At 63.5% G+C, this 22,994-nt stretch overlaps 1 protein-coding gene across 3 annotated transcripts; it reads right to left on the bottom strand.

The window, feature by feature from the left end:
- Window positions 1-6: 6 nt before the first annotated feature.
- On the bottom strand, window positions 7-16,488 carry LLGL1 (LLGL scribble cell polarity complex component 1). 3 transcript variants are annotated; one of them, XM_081805622.1, is made up of 23 exons: window positions 16,331-16,488; window positions 13,124-13,221; window positions 10,887-10,968; window positions 10,669-10,799; window positions 9,493-9,651; window positions 9,251-9,413; window positions 9,036-9,171; window positions 8,679-8,733; window positions 8,361-8,515; window positions 8,064-8,287; window positions 7,772-7,839; window positions 6,583-6,736; window positions 6,397-6,501; window positions 5,511-5,803; window positions 5,149-5,296; window positions 4,761-4,914; window positions 3,053-3,345; window positions 2,356-2,620; window positions 2,062-2,176; window positions 1,768-1,880; window positions 1,373-1,493; window positions 1,136-1,215; window positions 7-565 (listed from the first exon to the last, which is right to left on the bottom strand). In XM_081805622.1, exons 1-22 carry the CDS (start codon window positions 16,409-16,411, stop codon window positions 1,137-1,139), a joined length of 3,192 nt encoding a protein of 1,063 aa, XP_081661748.1. In that variant the 5' UTR covers window positions 16,412-16,488; the 3' UTR covers window positions 7-565; window position 1,136. The 3 variants fall into 3 exon arrangements, with proteins under 3 accessions (XP_081661748.1, XP_081661750.1, XP_081661749.1); XM_081805624.1 differs by having other exon boundaries at window positions 1,768-1,874; XM_081805623.1 differs by having other exon boundaries at window positions 9,036-9,168.
- Window positions 16,489-22,994: the final 6,506 nt, after the last annotated feature.

The following is a 22,994-nucleotide window of genomic DNA, read 5'->3' as shown; positions in this document are numbered from 1 at the left end:
TAAAACAGCGCTAATCTTAACAAAATGACAGGAAAAAACCCCCAAGGTACGATCTACAAGAAAACCCATCCTGACCAGCCCTCCTCCCAACACGCGCACACACACACGCGCGCACACACACACACACACCTGACTGGACCCCAGTCGTGGGGCAGCAAAGCTCCCAGTCACATATGCACACACATGTGCACTCGTGCACAGACTAGGGGGCAGGGGTGGGTGCTGGCCCAGGAGCAAGTACCAAAATAGTTTTAGAAATGCCTGTCCAGCCCGGCACAGGCGTTAGAAAAATATTCTTTGCAAAGGGAATGGGGAAGGACGGCGTGTTGAGTGGGAGGTGGAGTGGGCTTGCCAGCCTCAGCTGTCTTCTCCCCGTGGCACCTGGCCCCCAGGTCACCAGCGGCCCAGACGAGGGGCCGCTGCGAATCTGCCCCAGGCCCACAGCGCCGTCCCAGCCCCGGCTGGAGGCCACAGGTTAGCAGGTGTAGGTCTATGCGAAGGGGCCAGGGGGTCCTGGATCCCAGCTCTGAGCAGGGCAGTCGGTAGCCAAACGGTTTTGGCCTTCCTGGTAAAAGAAGAGAAGAAGGGTCAGAGAAAGCCAGGGAGGCCCAGAGGAGCAGCTGGCCTCGGTGCAGGGGGCCCCCACGCTGCCTCCAGCCATTTAGGGGCAAGGGTCCTGCAGTGACGGCCGGAGGTGGGCTTGCTGAGCCCGAGTGCTGCCCACACTCGGCCCACTGAGGTGAGGGTTGGCAGTGGTAACCCCAACAGCAGAGGAAGAGGGAGCTGGGGCACAAGGCCAGGCTGTGTGGGTGGGGGCACCAGGCAGCCAATAGGTGGGGCACACCTATGCGTCCCAGATGTGGACCCCAGACCCAGGACCCGCTCCCTGGGCTCGCCGGGCCTAACCCGACCACGTGAGCCTGGGGGAACCAGCTGCCAAGTGGGCTGGCCGACCCAGCCCCCGAGCGCCCCGCTGCCACCACTCCGAACTGGTTTGCTCTGGCCCCGTTCCCAGCACCCCCTGTGACATCCAGGGGCTGACAGGCCGGCCATGTTTTTCTAAGACTCCGGTATGCAAATCAGGGCTGTCGAACAGTAAGAAGCAGGTGAAGCCAGGGCCCTAAGCCTGCAGCACCTCATTTGATCAGGATGGCGCAGGCTCGAGCCTCGTCTTCCGCCAGGTTCCTCAGATTCTTCTCAGATTCCTCTGAAGAGCTGGGGGGAGGGGGGCGGTGATCAGAAAGTCCTGGGGCCGGGCCTTTCCTCGGGCCTCTGTGCCCAGCTCTGACAGAAGGGAGGCCGAAGGGTGCGAAAGGGAGGCTGGGGAGCCAGGGGAGCCCCTCCCGCGGACCCGCCCGCCCACCTGCCTCACCCCAGGAAATCCTTCACGTCCTCCACCGTGACGTCCCCCGTCGTGTCCAGCGTGGTGTCCGCACTGGTGGCCGAGTCAACGGACATGGGCGAGAGCATGGCCTCAGGCGTCTCTGGGGTGTCTGCAAGGAGGAAGGGATCAGGCCCGTGCCTGGGGCCCTGGGCACCCACGGCCCTCCACCTTCCAACCCTAGGGACCTGAGGACCCAGACCCCAACCCAGCCCACAGTGAAGCTTGGGACCGCACGCCGACCTCCAGCCCTCTCCTGCCCGGCCTGCTCCACCCCGGGCTTCCAGCCACGGCCAGGCTGCTGCCTCCCACGGAGGCCTGCCCCCATGCCCGAGCTGGGCGGGGGGCGGTCCTGCCACCTTCATTTCCCACCCAGTCCCCCTTACCGGCTCCCTTGCTGCGGCCAGGATCGGGGCTTCCATCGCGGCTCCGTGAGGCCAGGACGACACCCGGGGTCCCATTAGCCTGGCTCAGCTTGGGTGATTCTCGGAGCCTATAGCTGCAGAGACGGGGCCATGATGGGGGGCCCCGGGAGTGCCAGACCCTGTCCTCCCTCTCCCGGGCCCCAGGACCAGAGAGGGGTGCCACCACAGAGGGCCACCCTCGTTCCATGCAGAGTCAGGGCACGGGGATGAGACCAGCCGTGGTGACAGGCCTCCTGGGCCAGGCCCTCCGTGCACCTGGCGCGGGTGGTATCTCGGGGCCAGCTGATGTCCAGAGAGCAGAGCGGCTCTGTGATGTTCCGGGCGCTCAGAGAGAAGCGTTCAAACTCCGATGGAGAAATCAGGTAAAAACCTGGGTGGGCGGGCGGAGCGGGGCGCAGTCAGGGGCAGGACTCCGACCACAGCCCCCTCAGTGGCCTCCCCGCCCACCCCACCCCGTCCCTGGCCTCGGGGTCCCCCCCTCTGCCGCCACTCCCCAGCGACCCTCCCGGCCGCGCTCAGGCCGCCTGGCCCAGGAAACCTCCCCCTCACCCTGGCCATGGCGCGTGAAGACGCAGGAAGCGATGCCGCTGATGTCCTCCTTCCGGATGCAGGAGTAGTGCACCTGGGGCCGCAGGCCGGGCACCGAGAACACGTGCACGTCGCCCAGGTTGGTGAGGCAGGCCAGGCAGGTCTCCGCGTAGTCCTCACAGGCCACGCTGGCAAACGTGGCAAGTGCCACCTTGCGCACGCGGCAGCCCTCGTGGGCCGTCAGCTTGAACTTGGTCTTGGCGCTCACCTTGGGTAGCGTGAACACCTGGTGGCAGGCGGCGGGCGGGCAGCCGGTGAGCAGGGCCCGTCAGCCCTGGCCACAGGGCTGCGTCTGCCCGGGCGCCCGCCCGCCCCAGGCTGCCCTCTCCTCACACTCCACGCAGGCTTCACGCCGCTCCCAGAACCCCCCCGGGGCCCCGCCATCTGCAGCCAAACCAGCCACGCTAGGCGGTAAGTGTCGGGCGATCCACTCGGATCACGACCTCCTGCCGGCAGAGCCCCGAGGAGCGCTCAGAGCGTCCTGGCGGGGACCCAGAGAGGCAGCAGGGTCCGGAGGGGCCGCGGCCGGCCGACGGAGCCTCTGTGCTAGCTAGAGGTGTCTCGGGGGTCTCAGCAGGCAGCACGTATAGGCAGGGCAGTTTCTAGAAGGTCCGGCGCCGTGTGCGCGCCAGCCGGGACGGTCTCCACGGGCGCTTACCTTGAACTGCTCCTCAGATGCGATGAGCACAGCGTGGCCGCCCTGCATGTCGGGGGCCTGGGCCAAGTCCCGGGAGGCCTCGTAGGGCTCGGGCAGCGGGCGGCCGCGCCCATCCAGCACGGCGATGGCCACCACGGGCGCGCGGTGCATCAGCTGCACCTCCTTGCCCAGCACGGCCTCCACTGCCCGCTCGGGCCGCTTCTCGCCCCCTGCCGGCGGCGGCACCTCCAGCGCGTAGGCGAACACAGAGCCCGAGTTGGTGCCTGCCCACATGGTGGGCCCGTGGTGGGCCGCTGCGGAACGGCGGGCCGGTGAGGCGGGCCCCTGCCCTCCCCTCCTGTCCCCCGCGTCCCCGGGGGGCCCGAGGCACCTCCTCTGCACTGCTCACGAAACGCGGGGCCTGCGATACGGCCCCCCTGCAGCAGGGGGAACGGCCTCGAAGACGTCAACAGGCACCCCGACTACACCCGGGCCTCTCCAACCCCGTCCCGCCGCACCCCCGCCCCCGAGGCCTACCGACCGCCTCGCAACCACCCCAGCCCGCAGACGTGCTCCGGCAGGCCGCGGCCCACCCGCTTCGGGGCGCTTTCCGGCCCACAGCCGCACGCGGAGCCCTCGGGCCTGGGCACAAAGGAACCGAGGCCCCCGGGGCCGCCGTCTGGCCAGCTTTCCCTGTGTGAGCTGAAACTCTGGGGACAGAATCGGGAGCGGAATGCGCGGGAGCCCGCAGGAGCCCGCGGTCACTGCCACGTGCCCTTGATGAACTGATGGCCCAGCAGCAACCGTCAGGGGGAGCCAAACCCCAGGGAAAAGTCAGCGACTCAACACGCCGCCCTGACCCATGACACCCAGCAGCTGGGAAGCTGCGCCCCGTCGGCCTTCTCACGGGGACAGCAGAACACGGGAAAGGCCGCGGGGCTGCCATGTCCACATGCTGAGAAGACCCACTGGACAGAGGATCCCCACCATATAAATGACACCAGGAGGGGGATGCTCCCCTCTCAGACTCGGGGACCAGAAGTCGCCTCAGTGAGATGCCAAGCGCAGCCCAACTAGATGCTGACCCGACATCAACTAAAGAAGGCAATTTTGAGACAAGTGGAGAAAGGCGCCGTGAACCCAGTGTGACCGGGACCAGCGTCGGTTCCGCAGGGTGCGAGGCGGGGACCCCGGCTGTGGGTTACGCCCATTGGACACACACTCAAGTCCTCACTTAAACGACGAGTGTGGGGTGGGGACGGGTGCGGCAGCCGCAGATGGCTGGAGGCACCAGGCTGGACGGCGGGGTGACCGGACTCCTCTCTAGTTGTGTATATGGTTGAAATTCTCCGTCACACGAGTTACAATTCAATCCGTGAAGCAGTTCCGAAAGCCAACCGCGTCACCCTGTAGAGGACGCTGCCGGGTCCCCCACCCCCCAGCAGCCTCCCGGACACGTGCCACGGCAGCCCTCGGCGCTGGCCGACCCCCGCACCCGCCTCCCCGAGATCTCGGGCTCCCTTCTCCCCGTTCGGGCCTCAGAGGCCGGCCTGGCTCACTCCCCACCCCCATACACAGGCGGAAATCCCAGGGGGGCCGTTTGGGGGGCCAGCTCGGTCCGGCATGCAGTAGGCTTCCCCACCTCCCGGGAGGCGCGGTCCCGCCCCCTCCCCCATGGCCTACATGGCCAACTGAGGCCCGTCTCTGCAGCCCAGCCCCCAGGTCTCACCATCTCGAAGGAACGTGTCGGCGAAATAAAGGCAGCGGACGACGCCGGAGAGGGAGTCGTCGGCGGAGCGGGGCTCGATGCGGCGCTGCACTGGGGTCATGTCCACGTCGTGGGGGCAGGCCTGCTCAGCCAGCTGCGCGTTGGCCTCCTGCAACTGGAGGGGCAGCGGCCTCCAGGACGCCGCCTTCCCGCACCCTGCCGGTGCCCCTCCCGACCAGGCCGGCGCCCAACAGCCCGGCACCCTCCCCGGCCCGCCCTGATCCTCCTGGCCGGGGCGACCGCAATGAGCGGACACCGGGCTTGGGGGCCGAGGTCGGCCGGGCTCCGTTGCCAGGCCTGGCCTGGAGCAGCAGACCGGCGGCACCCGGGCGGCCCGGGCCCAGCTCACCTTGCTGGCGGCAGTAGCGGCCCGCTTCTTGCCCGAGACTCGGCTCTTGCGGATGCGCCGGAAAGACTGGCGCAGAGACTTCTTGAGGGACTTCACCCGGGACAGCGGCCCCTCCATGGCCAGGGAGTCGTTGGGGTGAAGTGTGCACCTGTGGGCCGGCAGACGACAGCTGTGCCACCACAGAGTCCGGAGCGGCCCCTGCTCCCGCTGGCCCCGGGGCTCAGGACTGCACAGCAGCCGAGGGCTTTCAGGTCACCCCACCTTCACCAGGTCAGATCTCAGAAGGGGAAACCGAGGCCCGGGGGGGTGGGGAGCGCAGACCCCGCCTGCCTCCCCGGGCTCCGGGCCCGCCCCCCACACACCTGGCCAGCACCGGGCTCCTGCGCTGATAGTCGAACAGGCCAAAGCCGTGACTGGTGCCAAAGGCCACGAGGCTCCACTCGGCGTGGAGCGTGACAGCGGTGACGGCAGCTGGTGGCAGGCACTGAACCAGCACTCGGGGCTGGAAGCCAGCAGGCCACGGCAGCGGCCCCGTGCGCGGACTCAGCCGCTCGTGGCCCTTCCACGTGAAGCCCTCTCGGTCCTGGAGGAGGTCCACGCTGGCCACGCTGACCGCCTGCTCCGAGGGCACATCACTCAGCTCCAGCACCAGCACCTGAGCCCACAGCCAGGGTGGGGCAGGGGTCAGCATGGAGGAGGATGGCACTGGGCCCGTCGGAGCCTGCAAAGCCCCCGCCCGCCACAGTGCTCCCGGTATTGTCTCTAGTTCATCTACTGAATAAGCACTTACTGAATGCCTACTGCGTACCGGGGCCCCCACTGAGCACTGGGGACACAGCGGTGACCGAGGCCCACTGCCTTGCCTTCCAGGAGCCAAACAGCCCCCCCACCCCAAGCCGGTCTCCACTCAGTCATAAGCACACACCGAGCACCTTGTGCATGCCGCGTGGGTGCCGCTGGCCTTTGGAGCCAAGTCCTCCCCACGAGCTGGTCTCCCGTTTAGCAGTAAGTCCCCACGAGCACAGATAAGCCGCGTGAGTGCCGGGGGCGCCGCGGTGACCGAGCCCCGCCGGCCCCAACCCTCCGTGGTTCCCCAAGGGCCAGCCTCCAGACTCAAGGCCCCCAGCAGGTTCCACCCCCTGGCTGGCCTCACCGCAGCCATGCCCACCTGGAGCCCCACTCTAGCTCAGACCCACTTCCTCCAGGGAGCCCTCGGAGACCGCAACCCCGAGGGCAGCCCCGCCTCACCTGGCCTGCGGTGCCGGCCACCACCATCTGGGCCGTGTACTTGCACAGTGCCACCTTCTGCACCCCAAGCCGAGGGTCGTCACTGTAGGGGTCGAAGCAGCCCACCTGGGGGGGGGGGGGCAGGATGGAGTGAGGACTCGCCGCAGGGCTGGGACCAGCTCCCCAGGGCTGGGCGGGGGGGGCCACCTTGCGAAAGGGGGGCCAGTCGTCCTCGGCGGCCTGGGCCAGGCTGTCGGCGTGCTCACAGTCTGTCTGGAAGAGGCCAGCCGTGCTGAGTTTGTACAGCGGCCGCAGGGCCACGCCAGACGCATCCCAGAACCGCACGGTGCCGTCCTCGTGGCTGCGGGGAAGGAAGGCGACGTCAGGCCCGCCCCGGGGCCCCCTGCATCTCCCCGGCCACTCATCCGGTGACCACTCACGGAGCACCTCCTGCAGATGCCGAGCACTGACCAGACTCGCACTGCCCGCAGCAAACAGGAGGCATCTACTGTAGAGAGCAAACACATACTGAGCGCCTACTGTATGCCAGACCCCACGCACCTGGGTCTCTCCAACAGGGTGAAAGGTGTGGAAATAATCACCAGCGTGACGGGCAGCAGAGCAGATAATGCAGGGGAGAGAGGACTACAGGCGCATCCGGAGAAGCGACCGGGGTTAGCACAGAGCAGAAGGATCAGCTGGGCCATGAGGCAGCCATGCAGGCAGAGCAGCAGGAAGCCTGGGGAGGCTGGGAGGAAGCAGTGGGCAGGAGCAGACAAATCTGGGGTGCAGCCTCAGGACACAGCTGCAGGGCCCAGGTTAGGGGCCTCTGCACAGTGGTGCAAGCCCAGAGCCAGGGTGTGAAAAGGTGCCTGGGTCTCTGGGGCTGGCTGGGACACTTCCAAAGCCACGATCAGGAGTCCTCCGGCAGGGAAGGGGACTCTGGAGCCAGAGGCCCGAGGGTCCCAGCACAGGCGGGAGGCAGGGGCAGGGCAGGAAGTTGGGGCCTGAGTCACTGGGCACGTCAGCACCCGCCAGGCCCAGGCTGGGCTCTCTAGCACCTGCCCGGGGCAGATCGGCGTGGGCCAGCCCAGATTTTCCAGTCCCAGGGCAGGCTGGGTGGGTGGAGCTCACTTCCAGACCGAAAGGCAGGGCAGGGCGGGGCATTAAACCAGGGCCTAGGAAGGCTTCCTCCCAATCCACCCTGCAGGAGAGGGGATGGCCTGGTCCCACCAGGGGCGGGGCCTGACTCACCAGGCAGGTCAGTAGCCACCAGGCCCCGGACAGGCTCTCCCGCACCTGCGGGGGCTGTACCAGGCCCCATCTGTCCACACACACACGCACACACACACACGTCACACCTGTGCTCGGCCCCCGAACACACGTGTGCACCTACCCGGTCAGCAGCAGCCCTCGCTGCGATGGCTCCTGGGCCAGGTTCCGGCCCCCCGTGATGGGCCAGCTCTGGGAGAGGGGAGCAGAGATACGGGACGTGGAAGGTCAGGACAAATGCCTTCTCCTCTCCCTGGGCTTGGCACCCAGGGCCCAAACGAACTGCCTCTGAGTTCTCTATGGATGCCTGCCACATTCCCCCCTCCGGGCCTGTGCCTGGGCAGAGCCCAGAACACCCTCCCTCCCCAAACACCCGCCCTGCCAGGGGGTGCGGGGGGAGGGCCCTGGGCACACACCGAGGCGCCGGAGGCAGGCTGCGGGCTCTGCTGCTCGCCAGCGCTCACGATGCGGGCCCACAGCTTGGCGGGGACGTTGGCAACGTGTGCAGAACAGGTGATAGCAGACGAGTGCAGCGGGGCCAGGTACGGAGCGGGCACGGCAGGCCAGCCAGGCGTCTGCAGGTCGAGCACCACCAGCTCCTCCTCGAGCAGCACGGCCAGGGCCTGGGGCTCGTCGAACTCTGCGGGACCAGGGCTGGGTGAGCCCAGCGGCAGGGGGCGCCGGGCGCGGGGCGGGGAGGGCGGGGCACACACCATCCTCGGGCCGAGTGCTGTGCACCGTGAAGAAGTCGATGATGCGGGAGGTGAAGTCCAGCGTCACCAGGGTCTCAGCCCGGAGCACACTCACACAATGGCGGTCGCCGTAGCTGGCACGGGGCATGCCGCCACTGAAGATGATGAAGTGGTCCCTGCAGGGCCGGCGAGGGAGCCACGTGAGCCACCTGGGCCCCAGGTGCACACTGCCCAACCCAGGGAGAGCGATGCAGGCCATCCCTGTGCCCCAGAGCCCACCGCCCTCCCCGCTGCAGACACAGCCCCCGACCCACATCGGAGAACCGGCTCCCCACCTACCCAGATTCACAGTTTCGCCACAGAATCTTGTTAATGGCTTTGCAGGGGAAGGGGCCTGGAGGAGTGGGACAGTGTCAGGCTCACTCGCTCACCGGGACCAGAGGGGCCCCAGGTCATTTCTCCAAGCTTCTCCCGTTCCTATCGTGCCTCCATCGCTCCCCACCTCGCAGCTGCTTCCTGACTCCCCGAGGGGAAGGCCCATGCCCCACCGCCCCCCACCCCCCCAGCGGTCTCACCTTTGAGGAGTGCGCTCGGCACAGATCCTCCCGGACACCCCCACCAAGGCCAGGCGGCCCCACGTGCCTGAGCTTGGGGTCACTGGTCCACCCCGTGCTCAGGCGGCCTCCCGGCACTCACCATACGGCGTGGTGGCTGCCGTGGGCTGGGTCATCGGGGAGTGGCCGGCGTCGGCCGCCCACACCGCGTAGCTGCCGTCGCTGTGCGAGCTGACCAGCCTGCTGCCGCTGCGTTCCCAACACAGGCTCTCCAGCTGCTGCGGGCCAGAGCGGCTGCGTGTGAGCAGGGCCGTGGGCGCGGGGCCTCGGCGGCGGGAGCCGGCCTCCCCCACGTACCTGGTTGCCCAGGAAGACACGGTCTGCACACTGTGCCGCCTGGTTCCAGATGACCAGCAGGCCCCGGCTGTAGCCGATGAGGATCTTGGTGGGGTCCCGCAGGTGTCCCTGGAGTGACTCCACGGGGCCCAGCGCCTTCCCACACCGGTAGTCGTCCGGCACGCTGCGGAGGGGCCCGTGTGAGCTGGCGGGGCCGCCCCCCAGGCACAGACTGGCTGCCGGGAGGTCCGCCTGCCTCTCACCTTCGAAGAACCTCGTCCGGGGCAAGAGTCTGCCCCTCGAGCAGCGTCAAGGTGGGTACATCCAGGAAGAAGACGCTTCCGCCCTCGGTGCCCAGGGCTGCCATGTCACCTGCCGCCACCAGCAGGACCACTGTGACACGGGCGAGGCTGAGCGGGCCACTGCACAGAACGAGGGGAGGCAGCTGAGGGCGCAAGCCCGTGCACCTGCTGAGGAGGGCTGTGGAGGGGCCTGGGCTGCTCCCGGTAGCGCATTAGGGCCCCTCCGCCCTCACAGAGGCCCGATTATCGAGTGGGCTGGCGTGCCGGGAAGGCGACGGTGGAGGCTGCGGGCATCGTAATTAGCTCACTCAATTATTCATCAGGATGTTGGGAAGGAGAGGGATAAAAATAGGCTCCCCAGGTCTTGGAGACAGGCTCCCGAGCCCCTCCCACTCACTAGGAGGGGAAGGCAGGAACCAGGCCAGCGCCGGGGCCAGGACCAGGACCAAGGGCTCCAGGACACACACGACCCTCCTGAGCCCGACCCAGGAACCCCAGTCACCAGCCCACGGATGGCTCCCTGACCACGCAGTCTGGCAGCCCCAGACTGACCCTGCCTGCAGAGGATGGAAGACCACCCCTGGGTGAGGGCTGGATGTGTGGGGGTATCATCCAGCCCCCAGCAGGAACAGGACAAGCCTCCCACTGAGGCAGTACAGGAACCTTGAAGGGTGAAGGGCTTGCCCACTCTGACCGTTTCGGGAAGGGCCAGCAGCGCCATGGACCAAGAGGCCCCTTACACTCTCACCGGTGATCCAGGCCCACTCCGTTGCCCCCTGGAGCGTCCTGCTGGCACCTCACACAGCCTGGTGGGACCATCCTTGCCCCCTGCCCTTTCATCCATGCACTTTATGGCCCACTGCCCCACCCCCAACCATGAAAGGCCCTAGTCGTCGCCAGAGCATGGACACCACCTGCTCACCTCAGACTCGGCCAGAACCCCCTATTTAACACCCGCAAAATCCACATGGCACATCTCTCCAGGACCCGGGCGCAGCTCGGTGGACTCTGCCACCCTGAACCCCGGGGCAGGGGTCCCATGCCCACAGCGCCTCAGCAAAGCTGGCTCCCACCACCTCCACCAGGCTCCCCCCGCCCCGGGCCCAGCCACTCGTCCCCAGACAAGTCCTCCAGTACCTGGCCCCGTCGAAGCCCGGCCGACTCGGTGGCTGGAAGCTGAGCGCCTCCTCCAGGTGGGCGCAGCCGTTGTGGTGGACGATCTCCCAGAGGTGCAGGCTACTGTCGTCCAACAGGGTCAGGAGGCGGCCCTGGTGGATGAGCAGAGACAGAGACTGGGCTGGTCCGGGCCGGGCAGGGCGTGGGGGCCGGGGGAGCCGGGGAGGGGAGAGGCTCACCTGGCCGGGCAGGAAGTGCATCTGGGTGACAGTGGCTGTGTCCCGGTGCAGGCCAGTGAACTCCACGCCGGGGGCACCGTAGCTAAGGAGACAGGTCAAGGGCAGAAGCAGGCACGGGAGATCCTCCTTTCCAAGAACCCTCGCCACGGGCCCCAGCCAGGCTTGCCCTCCGAGGTCCAAGGAGGGACAGCCCTCCTCACAGAAGCACTGTCCTGTACCCCCCGCAAGATATCCCCGGGCTCAGAGTGCAGACTTCGCTCTGCTGCAAGTTGGTGCTGCCGTATGACCTTTACTTCCTCATCTGCAAGATGGGCTAGTGAGTCACGCTCCCTCCTTGTAGGGCTGATGCAGGGCGAGTGAGAATACAAACACGCCCAGCACACTTGGCCCAGGCCTGGCACGTGGCCAGGGGCCCAGTGTGTCAGCCTCAGCCTGTGTCCGTGTACATAAGAGCTGGGCCACACAGGTTGGGATCACACTGGCAGCAAGGCCAGGCCGGGCCTGGGCACGGAAGCCTGGGGCAGAGGACAGCCCAGGCTGCCTCTTCCCACAGCCCCAGGCCAACCTCCAGCTGCGGGCAAGGAAACCAACCTCCCCCTTGGGCCGGCAGCCAGCGGCCCCCCAGTGCGCGGGGAGAGGCCCCGGCCGGCCCATTTCACAGAATGCACAGAGGTTTGGGAAGGTTGGGAGAGCTGCCTCAAGCGCCTGGGGTCAGTGCCAGGGACACAGCAGCTCCAGGTTCGCCGGGGGTCGGACAGGGGGCCCCAGGAGGGAGGGCTAGGGAGGGGTCAGCGTTGCTCGGCAACGACCCAGGAGCCGCTGCTTTGGAGCTAGAGTTAGGATTCCCTGCAGGAACCAGGAGAACACAGAAGAGGGGACAAAAGAGAGGGCAGGAGCTGCTGGGCGGGAACCAGGGTTGCCAAGGAGACGGGCTGCCCTTGAGGGGGAGGGGTGGCTTCCGTGGCCAGCCTCAGTTTCCCAACCCAGGGTGCCGGGCTAGGGTAGTTTGGGGGAAGGAACGAGGGGAAAGAGGAGGGCCCCGGCCTCCTCCTCCGGGCTGTCTCCTCGCCAGCACATCAGGTTCTTTGTGAGCATGCGGAGCCCGTGCACGAGAAAGTGGCTACCAGAGTCGCACAGCGCAGGGCACCGAGCAAGGGGCTGCAGGAACACGAGACACATGTGGGGCAGGACAGCACCCCAAGGGGCAGGAGCAGGCCAGGAAGTACGACCGCCCCCAGGGCCTGTGAGGGGGGAGGTTCAGGGCAGGTAGACCAGCTACTGTCCCCTCCCCACCCCATTCCCTGCCCCACAGTGCCCTGGGAGCCCGTGGGAGAGGAGGGGCACCCCGGCCCAGCCACACTCCTTAGAGAAAGCAGACTCACAAACCACAGGCCCAGACGCCCACCCCTGCCTGGCCACCCAGCCCTGCGGTGGAAAGACCCCCATGCCCACCCCGCCCCTTTCCAGGCATTGACTCATTTTTCTGCCAACCAACGTCCCCAGTGAGGGTACTAAGAAGCCAGAGGATCACGGGAGCAGGGGTGAGGGTGGGCAGCCTCCACTGGGCCCTCCACCTCGGTTTCCCCACCCAAGGGGCTTCAGGGAGAGCAGCAGGGGTGGGGTTCTCCGTGGCAGGCAGGGATGCATTCAGCTGCCTGCTTGCCCCCACCCCACCCCCACCCCGCGCTGGCAGGAAAATGCCCGCTTTGTGCGGCTCACACGGCCCATTGTGCAGCCACCAGCGTCCAGGTGGGGGCCGCGCCGCACTCACCATGCTGAGCCTGGCACGGCCCCCGGCCCCTCGGCTGAGCACATGTGTCTTCACGTTCACACACTCGTGTGTGCCTGGTCACCAGGGCAAGGCCCGCTGGCCGACCCTGGCCCACTCGCCACCCTTGCTGGGTACCGCGCCTGGCCGGCCTCCCGGCCCAGCGTCCCTGGTCAGTTGCTGGAACGGTGGCAGGGTCGCCTAGGTAACTGGCTGGCTGAAATGCAGCGAGGGACAGCTGTGACCACTGCAAGCTGACCCCTCCCCCACAACCACTTCTGTAAGGAAGAGTCTCGGGAGCAGGAGGCCGCACCAACCTCCACCAGGACCGGGGCACCAACGGTGGCCTCCCGGGCTGGGCCGGGCCCAAGGAGCCCGCACACGGGGCGGGGGTGGGGGGTGGGGGGTTGGGGGTGCTGCGAGCAGGACATCCCGACGGGCCCCGAAGGCCTCGGTTCGCAAAGGATACATCTTGACGGCCCCAGACCTGGTGCCGATGGCCATGATGCGAAGCTCCGGGTCGAAGGCCAGGGCGCTGGGCTGGTTGGGGAAGCCATGCTCCACAGTCTGCGGGGGGCGGGGGGGGGAGGGAGAGGGTATTGGCAGCGGCGCACGGTCCCCGGCCCACCTGAGGCCTACCCCAGGGCAGCCTCCAGACGAGCGCAGGCACAGAAGTCGACCCTACCCGTCCCACAGAGTGGGGCTCTGCACCCCACTCTTGGAGGCGAGGTGCCATGCTGCCTGAGGTCCCATATGAAGTGCATGCACTCCCCACAGGCCCCACGCAGAGATCGGAGGGCAACACCCAGGATCAGCTCGATGGAGGCTCTTGACCCTCCCGCTCCCCCAGGGCCTGTCCTCCTGGCAGGGCCAGTCCCAGGGCAGACCCCTGCTTGCCAGGTTCTCGCTCCTTCCTTCCACCGGCTTGTGCTTTCGTCCATTTTCCCACATCCACCAGGGAACTCCTACTCATCCCCAGAGGCCTGCCTGGAGGGGCTCCCGCCCCATCCTCAACACCAATGCGGGACACCACAAGTGGGCCCAGCATCTCCTGACCAGCGCCTCTGCAAGACACACATTTCAAAAGAAACCCTGGTCCCAGGCCTGTTGCCCCATCCTCCCTCCTGCTTCAACCAATCCAGGCAGGGACTGAGCCCTCAATGAAGCCTGCTTGGACTCGGGCTGATCACAACATTCTCCAAGCCTCAGTTTCCCATGTGGGCACTAGGGGCAGTGAGCCCACCTGAGGACAGAGTCGCCCATTTGGCTGGGAAGGCGGGGAGAGCTTCCCTTTCCCACCAGCCTCACCATGCCCATACTAGAGCTGACCAGGCCTAGCCGGTCCCATCCTCTGCTCAGGGCCCTCTCGGAGCTCCCACCTCACCACCTGGCCCCTCTCTGTCCTCGTCTTCCCTCTCTCCCCCAGCTTACTTGACTCCAGGCCCAGTGGCCTTCTGCTCTCCTCCAATTTACTAGGCAGGCTCCTGCCTCAGGACCTTTGCATCTAGATCTGTCCCTTTACCTGAAACGTGCTTCACCCAGCATTGCCCAAGGAGGGCTCCTCCCCATCACTCAGGTCTCAGCTCAGGAGTCACCTCCTCAAAGCCCTCCCTAAACCACCCTGCTCTAGCAGCCTCCCTTTCCCCACACTGCCTACCCTCGCCATACTTTATTGTATCCCCGGCACTGGCCATCATCCAAACTGCTGCACATTTCACTCTTTTGCTTTGGCTTTTCACTGTCTCCCCCACGAGTATATCAGCACCCCGAGTGAAGAGGCATTTGTCCCTCTTGGTCACCATGATGTCCCCAATGCGTAGAAGGGGCCCCTCACACAGAAGGAGCTCAGGACTGTTAAACTGACATAGAGTGAATATCCCACGGGCAAGCTGTGGGCAGGACAGCGATCTGGATACAAGACAGTCCAAAGTCCATGCTTGCTCCTGACCCTCCCCACCACTCGGGAATCTGGGACCTATCTGTTCTCTAGTGATCACCTATCTCCTGTTGTGACCAAGCTCCTTGCCCCAAACTACACCAGTGCTGCCCACTCAGAATGGGGCATCACTCTCCTGAGCAGGGAGCCCTCGGCTTCTGCCGACCCGGGGCCAGCCAGGAGGAGCCAAGCCTCCCCACCATCTATCTCAGGTCTCCACTCCACACCCCGACTCACTGGCTGACTCACCTGCCCCCACCATCCTTCTCCTCTAACCTCACAGAGGCTCACGCTCACAGCCACCCAGCGCACGTAGGGGACCAGCTGGGAGACCCTGGGCACCAGCCACCCTTCTGGGCCCCAGAGGGGCCACTTCAGCTCCGGCCATCCCAGAGCTTTCTCCTGAACAAGAGTCTCCTCGTGTCTGGCTCAGGACCACAGCAGCCCTTCTGAAAATCCCTGCCCCTCAAGGCTCAAGTCAAATTTCATCGACAAGGGGCCACAAGGACAGAGTGCCGCGGGGCACTGTGTGACTTTGGGCAAGTGGTCATCCCTCTCTGAGCCTCAATTTTCTCACCCGTATGACGGGGATAATAACTCTAATCCCCAAGAGCAGTGAGGGGCTGTGCAATCAGAGGTTCGGAGTAGAACTGAGGCCAGAAGCAACACCCCAGAAGTTAGCAAGGGAAATGCTGGGCCCTGGATCTACCACACATCAGCGCAAAGGTTGGGGGGAGGAGGGAGCTGAAGGCAGCCCCTTTTCCATGGCCCCCTCTTGCCCTACCCAGGAAAAGAAAGGAAGGAGCAACCACCTCCACCTTGGCCCAAAGGATAGGTCAGCTGGCCCCTATGATACAGGGAGCAAGAGCCCACAGCAGGGAAAAAGGTGGCTCCACTTCATAGTAAGGGAAACTGAGGCTCCAGGAGTTGAAGGGTAGTTGCCTGGAGCCCCCAGCAAAGCAGGGCAGGTCAGAGCCCCCAAGGCAGAGCCTAGGGCCTTGGGGGAGGGGAGGAAAGGAACATGGAAGGGATTTCCCAGCCCCACCCCCCAACATCTGCCTCCATTCCTCACCCCTCCCCACTGGCCTGGGTGCGAAAGGAAAACAAACTGGGGCCCTGGGCTGCCCCAAGGGCTGAGGGGGGCTCTGAGGGCCCCCAAAGGAAGAGAGATAAAGAGACAGAGCGAGAGCCAGAGTGAGTTCCAGAGACTGCACAGAGACACATGTAGGCGGAGAGACACGCAGGAAGAGAGAGGCAAAGACTCAGAGATGAAGACAGAGATCAAGGAAGACAGAGAAGGGAACGGGGAGGCACACAGGGACAGAGGCAGACCCCAGACACACAGGCACAGGCTGAGGATAGGGAGGTGATCACGGACAGAGACAGGGGCAGAGACCCAGAGACGTGCAAAGAGTCGCAGAGAGACAGAGAGACACACAGACCCAGGTACACGGAGACCCGCAGAGCCAGGGCCAGTGAGGCCCACAGGGACCCGGAGGAGCTGACTCGGAAAGTCAGCGAGGGACCCAGACCCACCCAGAGTCTGAGAGTGGAGCAGGGGAGGAGACGAGAAGTGGGGCCCGCCGAGGGGCGCGCGGCCCGGTCCCCGCGCCGCGCCCCAGCTGGGCGCCCCCTCCCCCCGGGCCCGACGTGGCTCCGGCCCCCGGGCCCCCAGCTCGGGCCCCCGGCCCGCCCCCTCCCGCCCCCTCCCGCCCTCTGCCCGAACCGCCGCCGCCGCACCTTGTTGAAGGCGAAGAGCTCCTGCTTGAGCTTCTCGCGCTGCGGGTCGGCGCCCTGCCGCCGGAACCGAAACTTCATCATCTTGCGTCCGGCTGCCGGCGCCGCGCCCGCCGCCGCCGCCGCCGCCGCCGCCGCCGCCGCCGCCGCCCGCAGGATGCGCCGCGCGGCCCCGCCGGTCCTGAGGCGCGGGCGGGGCGCCAGGCGGCCCGGGCGCGGGCGCGCGGGGCGGGGCCTGAACGGGGGCGGGCGCAGAGCGCGACTGACGTGCAGGCCGACCAATGGATGGGCCCGTGCGCTGCCCGCCCCGCCCCTGCCGGCCAGACAATGGGGGAAGACTGGGCCCCCGGGCTCGGCCGGGCTCGCGAAAGTACTCCCGCCGAGCATGCGCTGCGGCGCGGGGCCTGCCGGGACTTGTAGTCCATGAGCCAGGCCTCCTGCGTGGGCGGCTGGGGACTAGCTTTGGAGGGGGCCGGCGGGTGTTCCCCAACTTGGAGGAGGGGCCTTTTCCTTCCTCCAACGAGGAGCGGCGTGGTTATTCAGGTACTGAAGCAGACCTGTCCCGAAAGCGAGGAGAGTTCTGACTGGTCCAGCTCTCTGACCCTTCAGCCTCAGTTTCCCCACCTACGTTATGGTCCCGTGATTGCCAAGTTACATTTACAGTTTCACGGGACACCGCTTTGTTCCCCAGTGTGCCAGAACACCTCCCACCGCCATGCTTTGCCCTGCTGGGTGGGTCATTCAGGAGTACCCTCCTCAGTCCTAAGCCCCGGGGCAACTCCTACACATTCTTCAGGGTCCACCGTAAAAGGCTCTGTGTAGCAGCACGGGATTCTTAGGGGGGCCATCAGCTAAAGAGAGGGACAGGTAAGAGGCCCTTTCTCGGGAAGTGGCATTTGGGACGATTCTGCGATTGGATTCGGGCCGTTCCAAGATGGGGGAAGGGCCACCCGTGCACAGGGAACAGTGTATATAAACAAAGCTGCACCCCGCCTCCAGTCTCCAGGGGACAATTGGTCCTGTCCCCACCCGCCTCCCAGGCCGCCTTTTCTCATCTGGACGATTGCCTCAAGGCTGAACCTTTCCTTCCAAGGCTGAGGACAGGCTGCCTGGGCTCAGGGCTGGGCAGGAGGGAGCTCCCAAAAGCTTAGGTGCGGCAGGGGGACCAGGCCCCAACCCCACCAGCTGGGTCAAGGGAGGCCTGCCTGACTCCTGACCCTGGGGTGGCTGCCAAGCAACAGGGGCCTGGCTGTCCCCCACCGCCCGCCCACGCCCACAGCAGCCCAGCTCAGCCCTTCCCAGGGCTTGGGGCTGCATCTGGAAAAGGAGCGGGTGGGGGAGCAGGAGGTGAGTGCGGGGAAGATGATCAAGGGTACCTCCTGTGGGGCAGGCACTATTCCAGAGCCTTTCCTGGTTCAACTGACTTAATGCTCTCAACTTACCTGTGAGGGAGGAAACAATATTCCCTGCTTTACTGTTGAGGAAGCTAAGACAGATGGGCAAAGGCAAGTGGGGGGCTTTGACCTGAGCTGTGGGCAGAGCTGGCTGGACAGAGGGGGCAGAGCCCTCCGGCCACTGCCCACCCCATGCCCAACACAGGCAGCTCAGGCAACTCAGAGGCCTAAGTTCTGGTCCCTGCCACCCACTGACAGAGTGACAAGACCAGAGCCCCAGTTGCCTCCTCCGCAAAATGAGAGCCTCACAATGGGAAGTGTGAAGTCGTTAATTTACATTCCCACATCATTGCTTAGAAGCTGTGTGGCCTGGGGCAAGTCACTTAAGCTCTCTGTGCCTGCGAGTCCCTCACCTGTGAAAATGTGGAGACTGCTAGTACCTACCTCAAAGGGTTGCTATGGAGATGAAATCAATTAGGACTTGGAAAGCCCTTATCAAGTTCCAGGCAGACAGGAAGGGCCGTGTGAGTGTTAGCAGCTCGTAGAGTGCTTGCTAATTGCCATGTGAGCTCTTCCCCTCTATCACCCTGGGCCAGTCCCTGCCCTTTCTCAGGCTCCAGTTCTCTGTCTTTGAAAGGGGACTTAGTCATCAGGCAGTGAGCAGCCAAGTGCCTCTCCACCACACCCCCAACTCACAATTGCAGGGGCGTGGGGGGCAGAGCTGAGTGGAGACCATGACCACCCAGGGTTTACTGTGCCATGATGGGAGACGTGTGGGGGCTGTGGGAGCCCAGGAGAGACATCTGACCCGAGGTAGTGTCCTGGAGGCCTGAGGGTGGACAGAGAAGGGTCCCTGCGGCAAGGAGGGGTTCGTGAAGTGTCCGAATGCACCCCCCGACACTTGTAAACAATGCAGATTCTAGGTCCCCCAAATGTGAGTGCCTGTGGTGTGGGGGCCCAGAATGTGGGTTTTAAACCAGCCCTTTCTCAGGTGACTCTGAGGCCCAGCTTGGTCTCATCCGATCAGTTTGAAGGGGGCTCAATGGGTCCACTGGGGTACAAATCGGTAAACTAAGACGCGGGTAGACTGGTCCAGCCCAACCACACACAGGGCAGGGTTTAGGAATGGCACTGGGGAGGGTATCATCCCAGGCTGGGAGGGTCTGGGGCACTAATGACTCTTCGTCCTCCCATCCCCCAGAGCCTCCCCGGGAACAGGTCAGTGATTACTGCAGTAGCCCAAGGCAATAGGGCCGGGCCACCAGGCTCCTCGCTTGATGAAGGAAACGGAGGCTCGGTGGCTCAGAGGCTCGAAGCTCGGGGGGGGGAGCCCGGGCAAGGGCATGAACACAGGACCTTGAGTGATCTCAGGCACCGCCATACCTATCCTGGGAGCATGGAAGGGAAAGCAGGTCCCTCCTTCGATCTCCCAGCCTCGGGTCAACCTCAGGCCAGGGAAGAACTGCTTCCTTCTCGGCATTTCCTGGGTGGGGTGGCCTTTCCCTCCTCCCTCCTCCTGCTCAGGCACTTCAGGGCCCTAGCCCAGCTCTGAGGTGAGACTCAGGTCTGGCTTCAAATCCCAAGACCTCTCCTTGCTAGGTGGATGACTTCAGGTAAGCCACTTGTCCAGCTCAGGCCTTTGCACTCAATGATTCCTTGCCTGGAACACTATGCCCCCAGGTTTTCACTTAGCCAAATCCCTCACATCCTTTTGGTTCTAATTTAAATGATACTTGCTCAAAGAAGCCTATTTCCCTCACTCCTGATGCCCTTCCCTGCCTAATTCTTCTGATGACCTCTTCACACCCACATCTATTTGATTTTTTTTTAATTTTTTTTAAAAGATTTATTTATTGGGGCACCTGGGTGGCTCAGGCGTTAAGTGTCTGCCTTCGGCTCAGGTCATGGTCCCAGGGTCCTGGGATCGAGCCCCGCATCGGGCTCCCTGCTCGGTGGGAAGCCTGCTTCTCCCTCTCCCACTCCCCCTGCTTATGTTCCTGCTCTCGCTACCTCTGTCAAATAAATAAATAAAATCTTTAAAAAAAAAAAAAGATTTATTTATTGGGGCACCTGGGTGGCTCAGTCGTTAAGTGTCTGCCTTTGACTCAGGTCATGATCCCAGGGTACTGGGATCAAGCCCCGCATCAGGCTCCCTGCTCCACTCTCTCCCTCTCCCACTCCCCCTGCTTGTGTTCCCTCTCTCGCTGTGTCTCTCTTTGTCAAATAAATAAAATCTTAAAAAAAAAAAAAAATAATTTATTTTAGAGAGAGTGGGAGTGAGTGAGTGAGTGAGTGGGGGCAGGGGTAGAGGAAGAGGGAGAGAGAAACTCTCAAGCAGACTCCCGCTGAGTGCAGAGCCGGGAACAGGCCTGGATCTCAGGACCCTGAGATCATGACCCAAGCCACCGAGATCACGAGTTGGACGCTCAACCAACTGAGCCACCCAGGCGCCCCTTGACTTCTTTATGTGTATTTTGTCTCCCCAGCTTGAGAGTGAGCTCCCTAAGGTCTTGCTGGTTTTTTAATGCTGGGTCCACCGTGCCCAGAACACAGTGCCTGACAGAGTAGGTACTTAACACATAACTAAATAAATAAAATTTTGAAAAAGATCTGAAGCCAATACAACGAAATATTGACATGTGTGGGTGGTGGGTGTTCCTGTGGCTTCTCTGTTAAAGTATTTTTCAGTGTGTTTGAAATATTTCATTAAAAATATAAAACACAGGGGCGCCTGGGTGGTGCAGTCTTTAAGCATCCAACTCATGGTTTCAGCTCAGGTTGTGATCTCAGGGTTATGGGATGGAGCCCCATGTCAGGCTCTGCACTTAGTGCAGAGTCGGCTTTGGATTCTCTCTCCTTCTCCCCCTGCCCCTCCTGCTCGTACTCTCTGAATCAATCAATCAATCTTTTAAAATATATATAAAACATGGGAGCCCTGATTTGGGGGCAGCTGGTTGGCTCAGTCGGTTAAGCATCTGGCTCTTGATTTCAGCTCAGGTCATGATCTCAGGGTTGTGAGACTGAGCCCTCTGACGGGCTCCCCACTGAGCACAGAGCCTGCTTAGGATTCTCTCTCTCTTCCCTCTGCCCCTCCCTGCTCGCTCACTCTCTTTAATAAAACACACTTAAAACAAACAATGATAATCCACAACGTTTAGGAGTCAAATCCACAGAAAAGGGTGGTGGATGGCATGTGGAGAAGCAGATGGGTAACAGGGGTGGTCCCTGAGCCAGGCTGGCATGCATCAAGGGCGTCCTCAGAGGCAGACGTCCCAGTACATGCTGTATCTGGGCTTTATCTGCTTGAATCGTTGCAACAACGCTGGAGGGAGGTACAAGGACGATCCCACTTTACAGACAGTAAATGGAAGCTGAGGAGAGAGAAGTGACTTGGCCAAGGCCACCTGAGGGGCAAAAGGAGGGAAGAAGGGGTGACATGGGAAAGCCCCAAAGGGAGGCAGAGTAGGGGCAGTGAGGGAGGGGATGGAAAACCTGGCTGAGGGAGGCAGGCCCTGCCTTCCAGGAGCTGGCCCAGATCCCGGCTGAGGCCACGACCCTCCTCTGCTGCCCAAACCACACACACAGCTTCTTCCTGGCGGCTCCTCTAGGGGCCTGGCAGGCCCGAGGATTCCTGGAGTGTGGGCTGGGGGTGGGAGAAAGGTGGGTGGGAGGTTGACAGAGAGGCCACTGGGGAGCCTGGGCCTAGGGGTGGGGGAGGAGAGAGCACCTGATGCTGCACAGTATGCAAAACGAAGCTGGCTCTGAAGGCATTCTTTAGGGCCCAGACAGGCGAGGGGCCAGTGGATCTGCGGGCCTCCAGTCCGCAGAAGGCAGACAGTGTGCTGGGCCTCAGTGAAGGAAAGGCCAAACAAGGAGGGAGAGTACTGGAGCAGACCCAGCCTGTCCTCGTTTTAAAAGGGAGGAAACAGGCTCAGAGAGAAGTGACTGGTCTCTGGACCGCCAGTTCAGTGCTCCTACCCTGGGTGCAGGACTCAGCCTGGACAGTCCCCCTACCCCCCACCCCCAGAGCCTGGATCCTGAGCTGGGCTTTTCTTCAAGGCACGCTGGGCCATGGGACCTGGGGACTCACGTGCACCTGCCCCCTGCAGGAGAGTCAGGTTTGAAGCTTCAGCTTGACCCTGTGGTAGGCTTATCTGTGTTTCATTCCTGTGGCCCCAAGTTCTAATCCTGCCTCTGCCATGGCATCTTTCTGGGCCTCAGTTTACTCATCTGCAGAATGGGGGCAAATTATTGCTACCACTTATTAGGACTGAGCATTTCATCAATGCAAGGCACCACTGTCATTCACTTAATCCTATGCCCGTTTTACACAAGAAGAAACCAAGGTCAGAGAGGTTAAGTAATTTGCCCGAAGTCACACAGCTAGTATGTAGCAGTCACGATTTGAGCCCAGGCCCCCAAGGAAAGTATTAGAGGTTGTGGTGAGAATAAACTGGGACAGCTTGTCAAGGGGCACACTGAGAGAGTCCAGGAGAGGGTGGGGAGTTGGGTCCTAGTCTCCCTGCCTGAAGTGGAAGCGATGGGACCACACAGCACGCTCAGGACTGTGCTGAAGCCAGCCAGGGGCCTGGTGAAGCCCAGAGGCAACCTGAGGAAACCGGGTGAGGGCCGGAGAAGGCGGAGGGCATTGGCACTTGCAGAGGTTCACAGGATCATGCCCTGGTTGAGTCGGGTCCCCTCCACACAGCCATTAAGCCTGGGGCCCTGGGCGAGCAGGGCAGAAGCAGTGGGGAACCTAAGTTCTTGCCTCTGGGGCCTTAGCTCCCCATCCAAACCCAGGTACAGCAGTCCCCTGCCCCGCTCCGAAGCACTGTCGCTTGGACCCTGCTGCCTCCTTGTGGGCACGGGGTGGTACTGCACCAGGGAGCACATGGGACACCTAGCTGGAGGACTCCAGCCCCACAGTAGGCCGCAGCTCCTGGGTTAGGAGCCCCTTAATCTCTTGCCAGTGCCAATCTCTTAATGATCTTGACTTGTCCTCAACACAGCAGCCTGAGGGATCCTAAGCCTGATCACGTCCTCTGCTCAAAACCCTCCCATGAGAAGCTACTCACAAGAGCCAATTGTCAAATTTTAAGGAATTTTGCAATTCATTAAATGTTCTTGGAAATTATATAAAATTATGTTAAAAACAAAGGTAGTGTTCAAAACTAAGCACTTCCTATGTTCCGTCTTGCTACTGTCTGTACGCTTTCATTCCTTACATCTGTGGTATCTGTGGGGTGGAGACCCTGTACAACCATGTGCTTCTG

Source organism: Leptonychotes weddellii, chromosome 15 (genome assembly GCF_054177405.1).
Source record: "Leptonychotes weddellii isolate Sample4059 chromosome 15, ASM5417740v2, whole genome shotgun sequence".
Lineage (NCBI taxonomy): Eukaryota > Metazoa > Chordata > Mammalia > Carnivora > Phocidae > Leptonychotes > Leptonychotes weddellii.
This window is presented reverse-complemented; position numbering and strand designations above follow the sequence as displayed.

Excerpts from the sequence above, each read along its gene's own strand:
- LLGL1 (XM_081805622.1), bottom strand. The coding sequence starts at position 16,411 with ATGATGAAGTTTCGGTTCCGGCGGCAGGGCGCCGACCCGCAGCGCGAG. Across the intron at positions 8,516-8,678 it reads TGGCGAAACTGTGAATCTGG|GGACCACTTCATCATCTTCA; the intron begins GTAGGTGGGGAG and ends CCGGCCCTGCAG. Across the intron at positions 5,297-5,510 it reads AGGAGCCCGGTGCTGGCCAG|GTGCACACTTCACCCCAACG; the intron begins GTGTGTGGGGGG and ends GCCGGCCCACAG.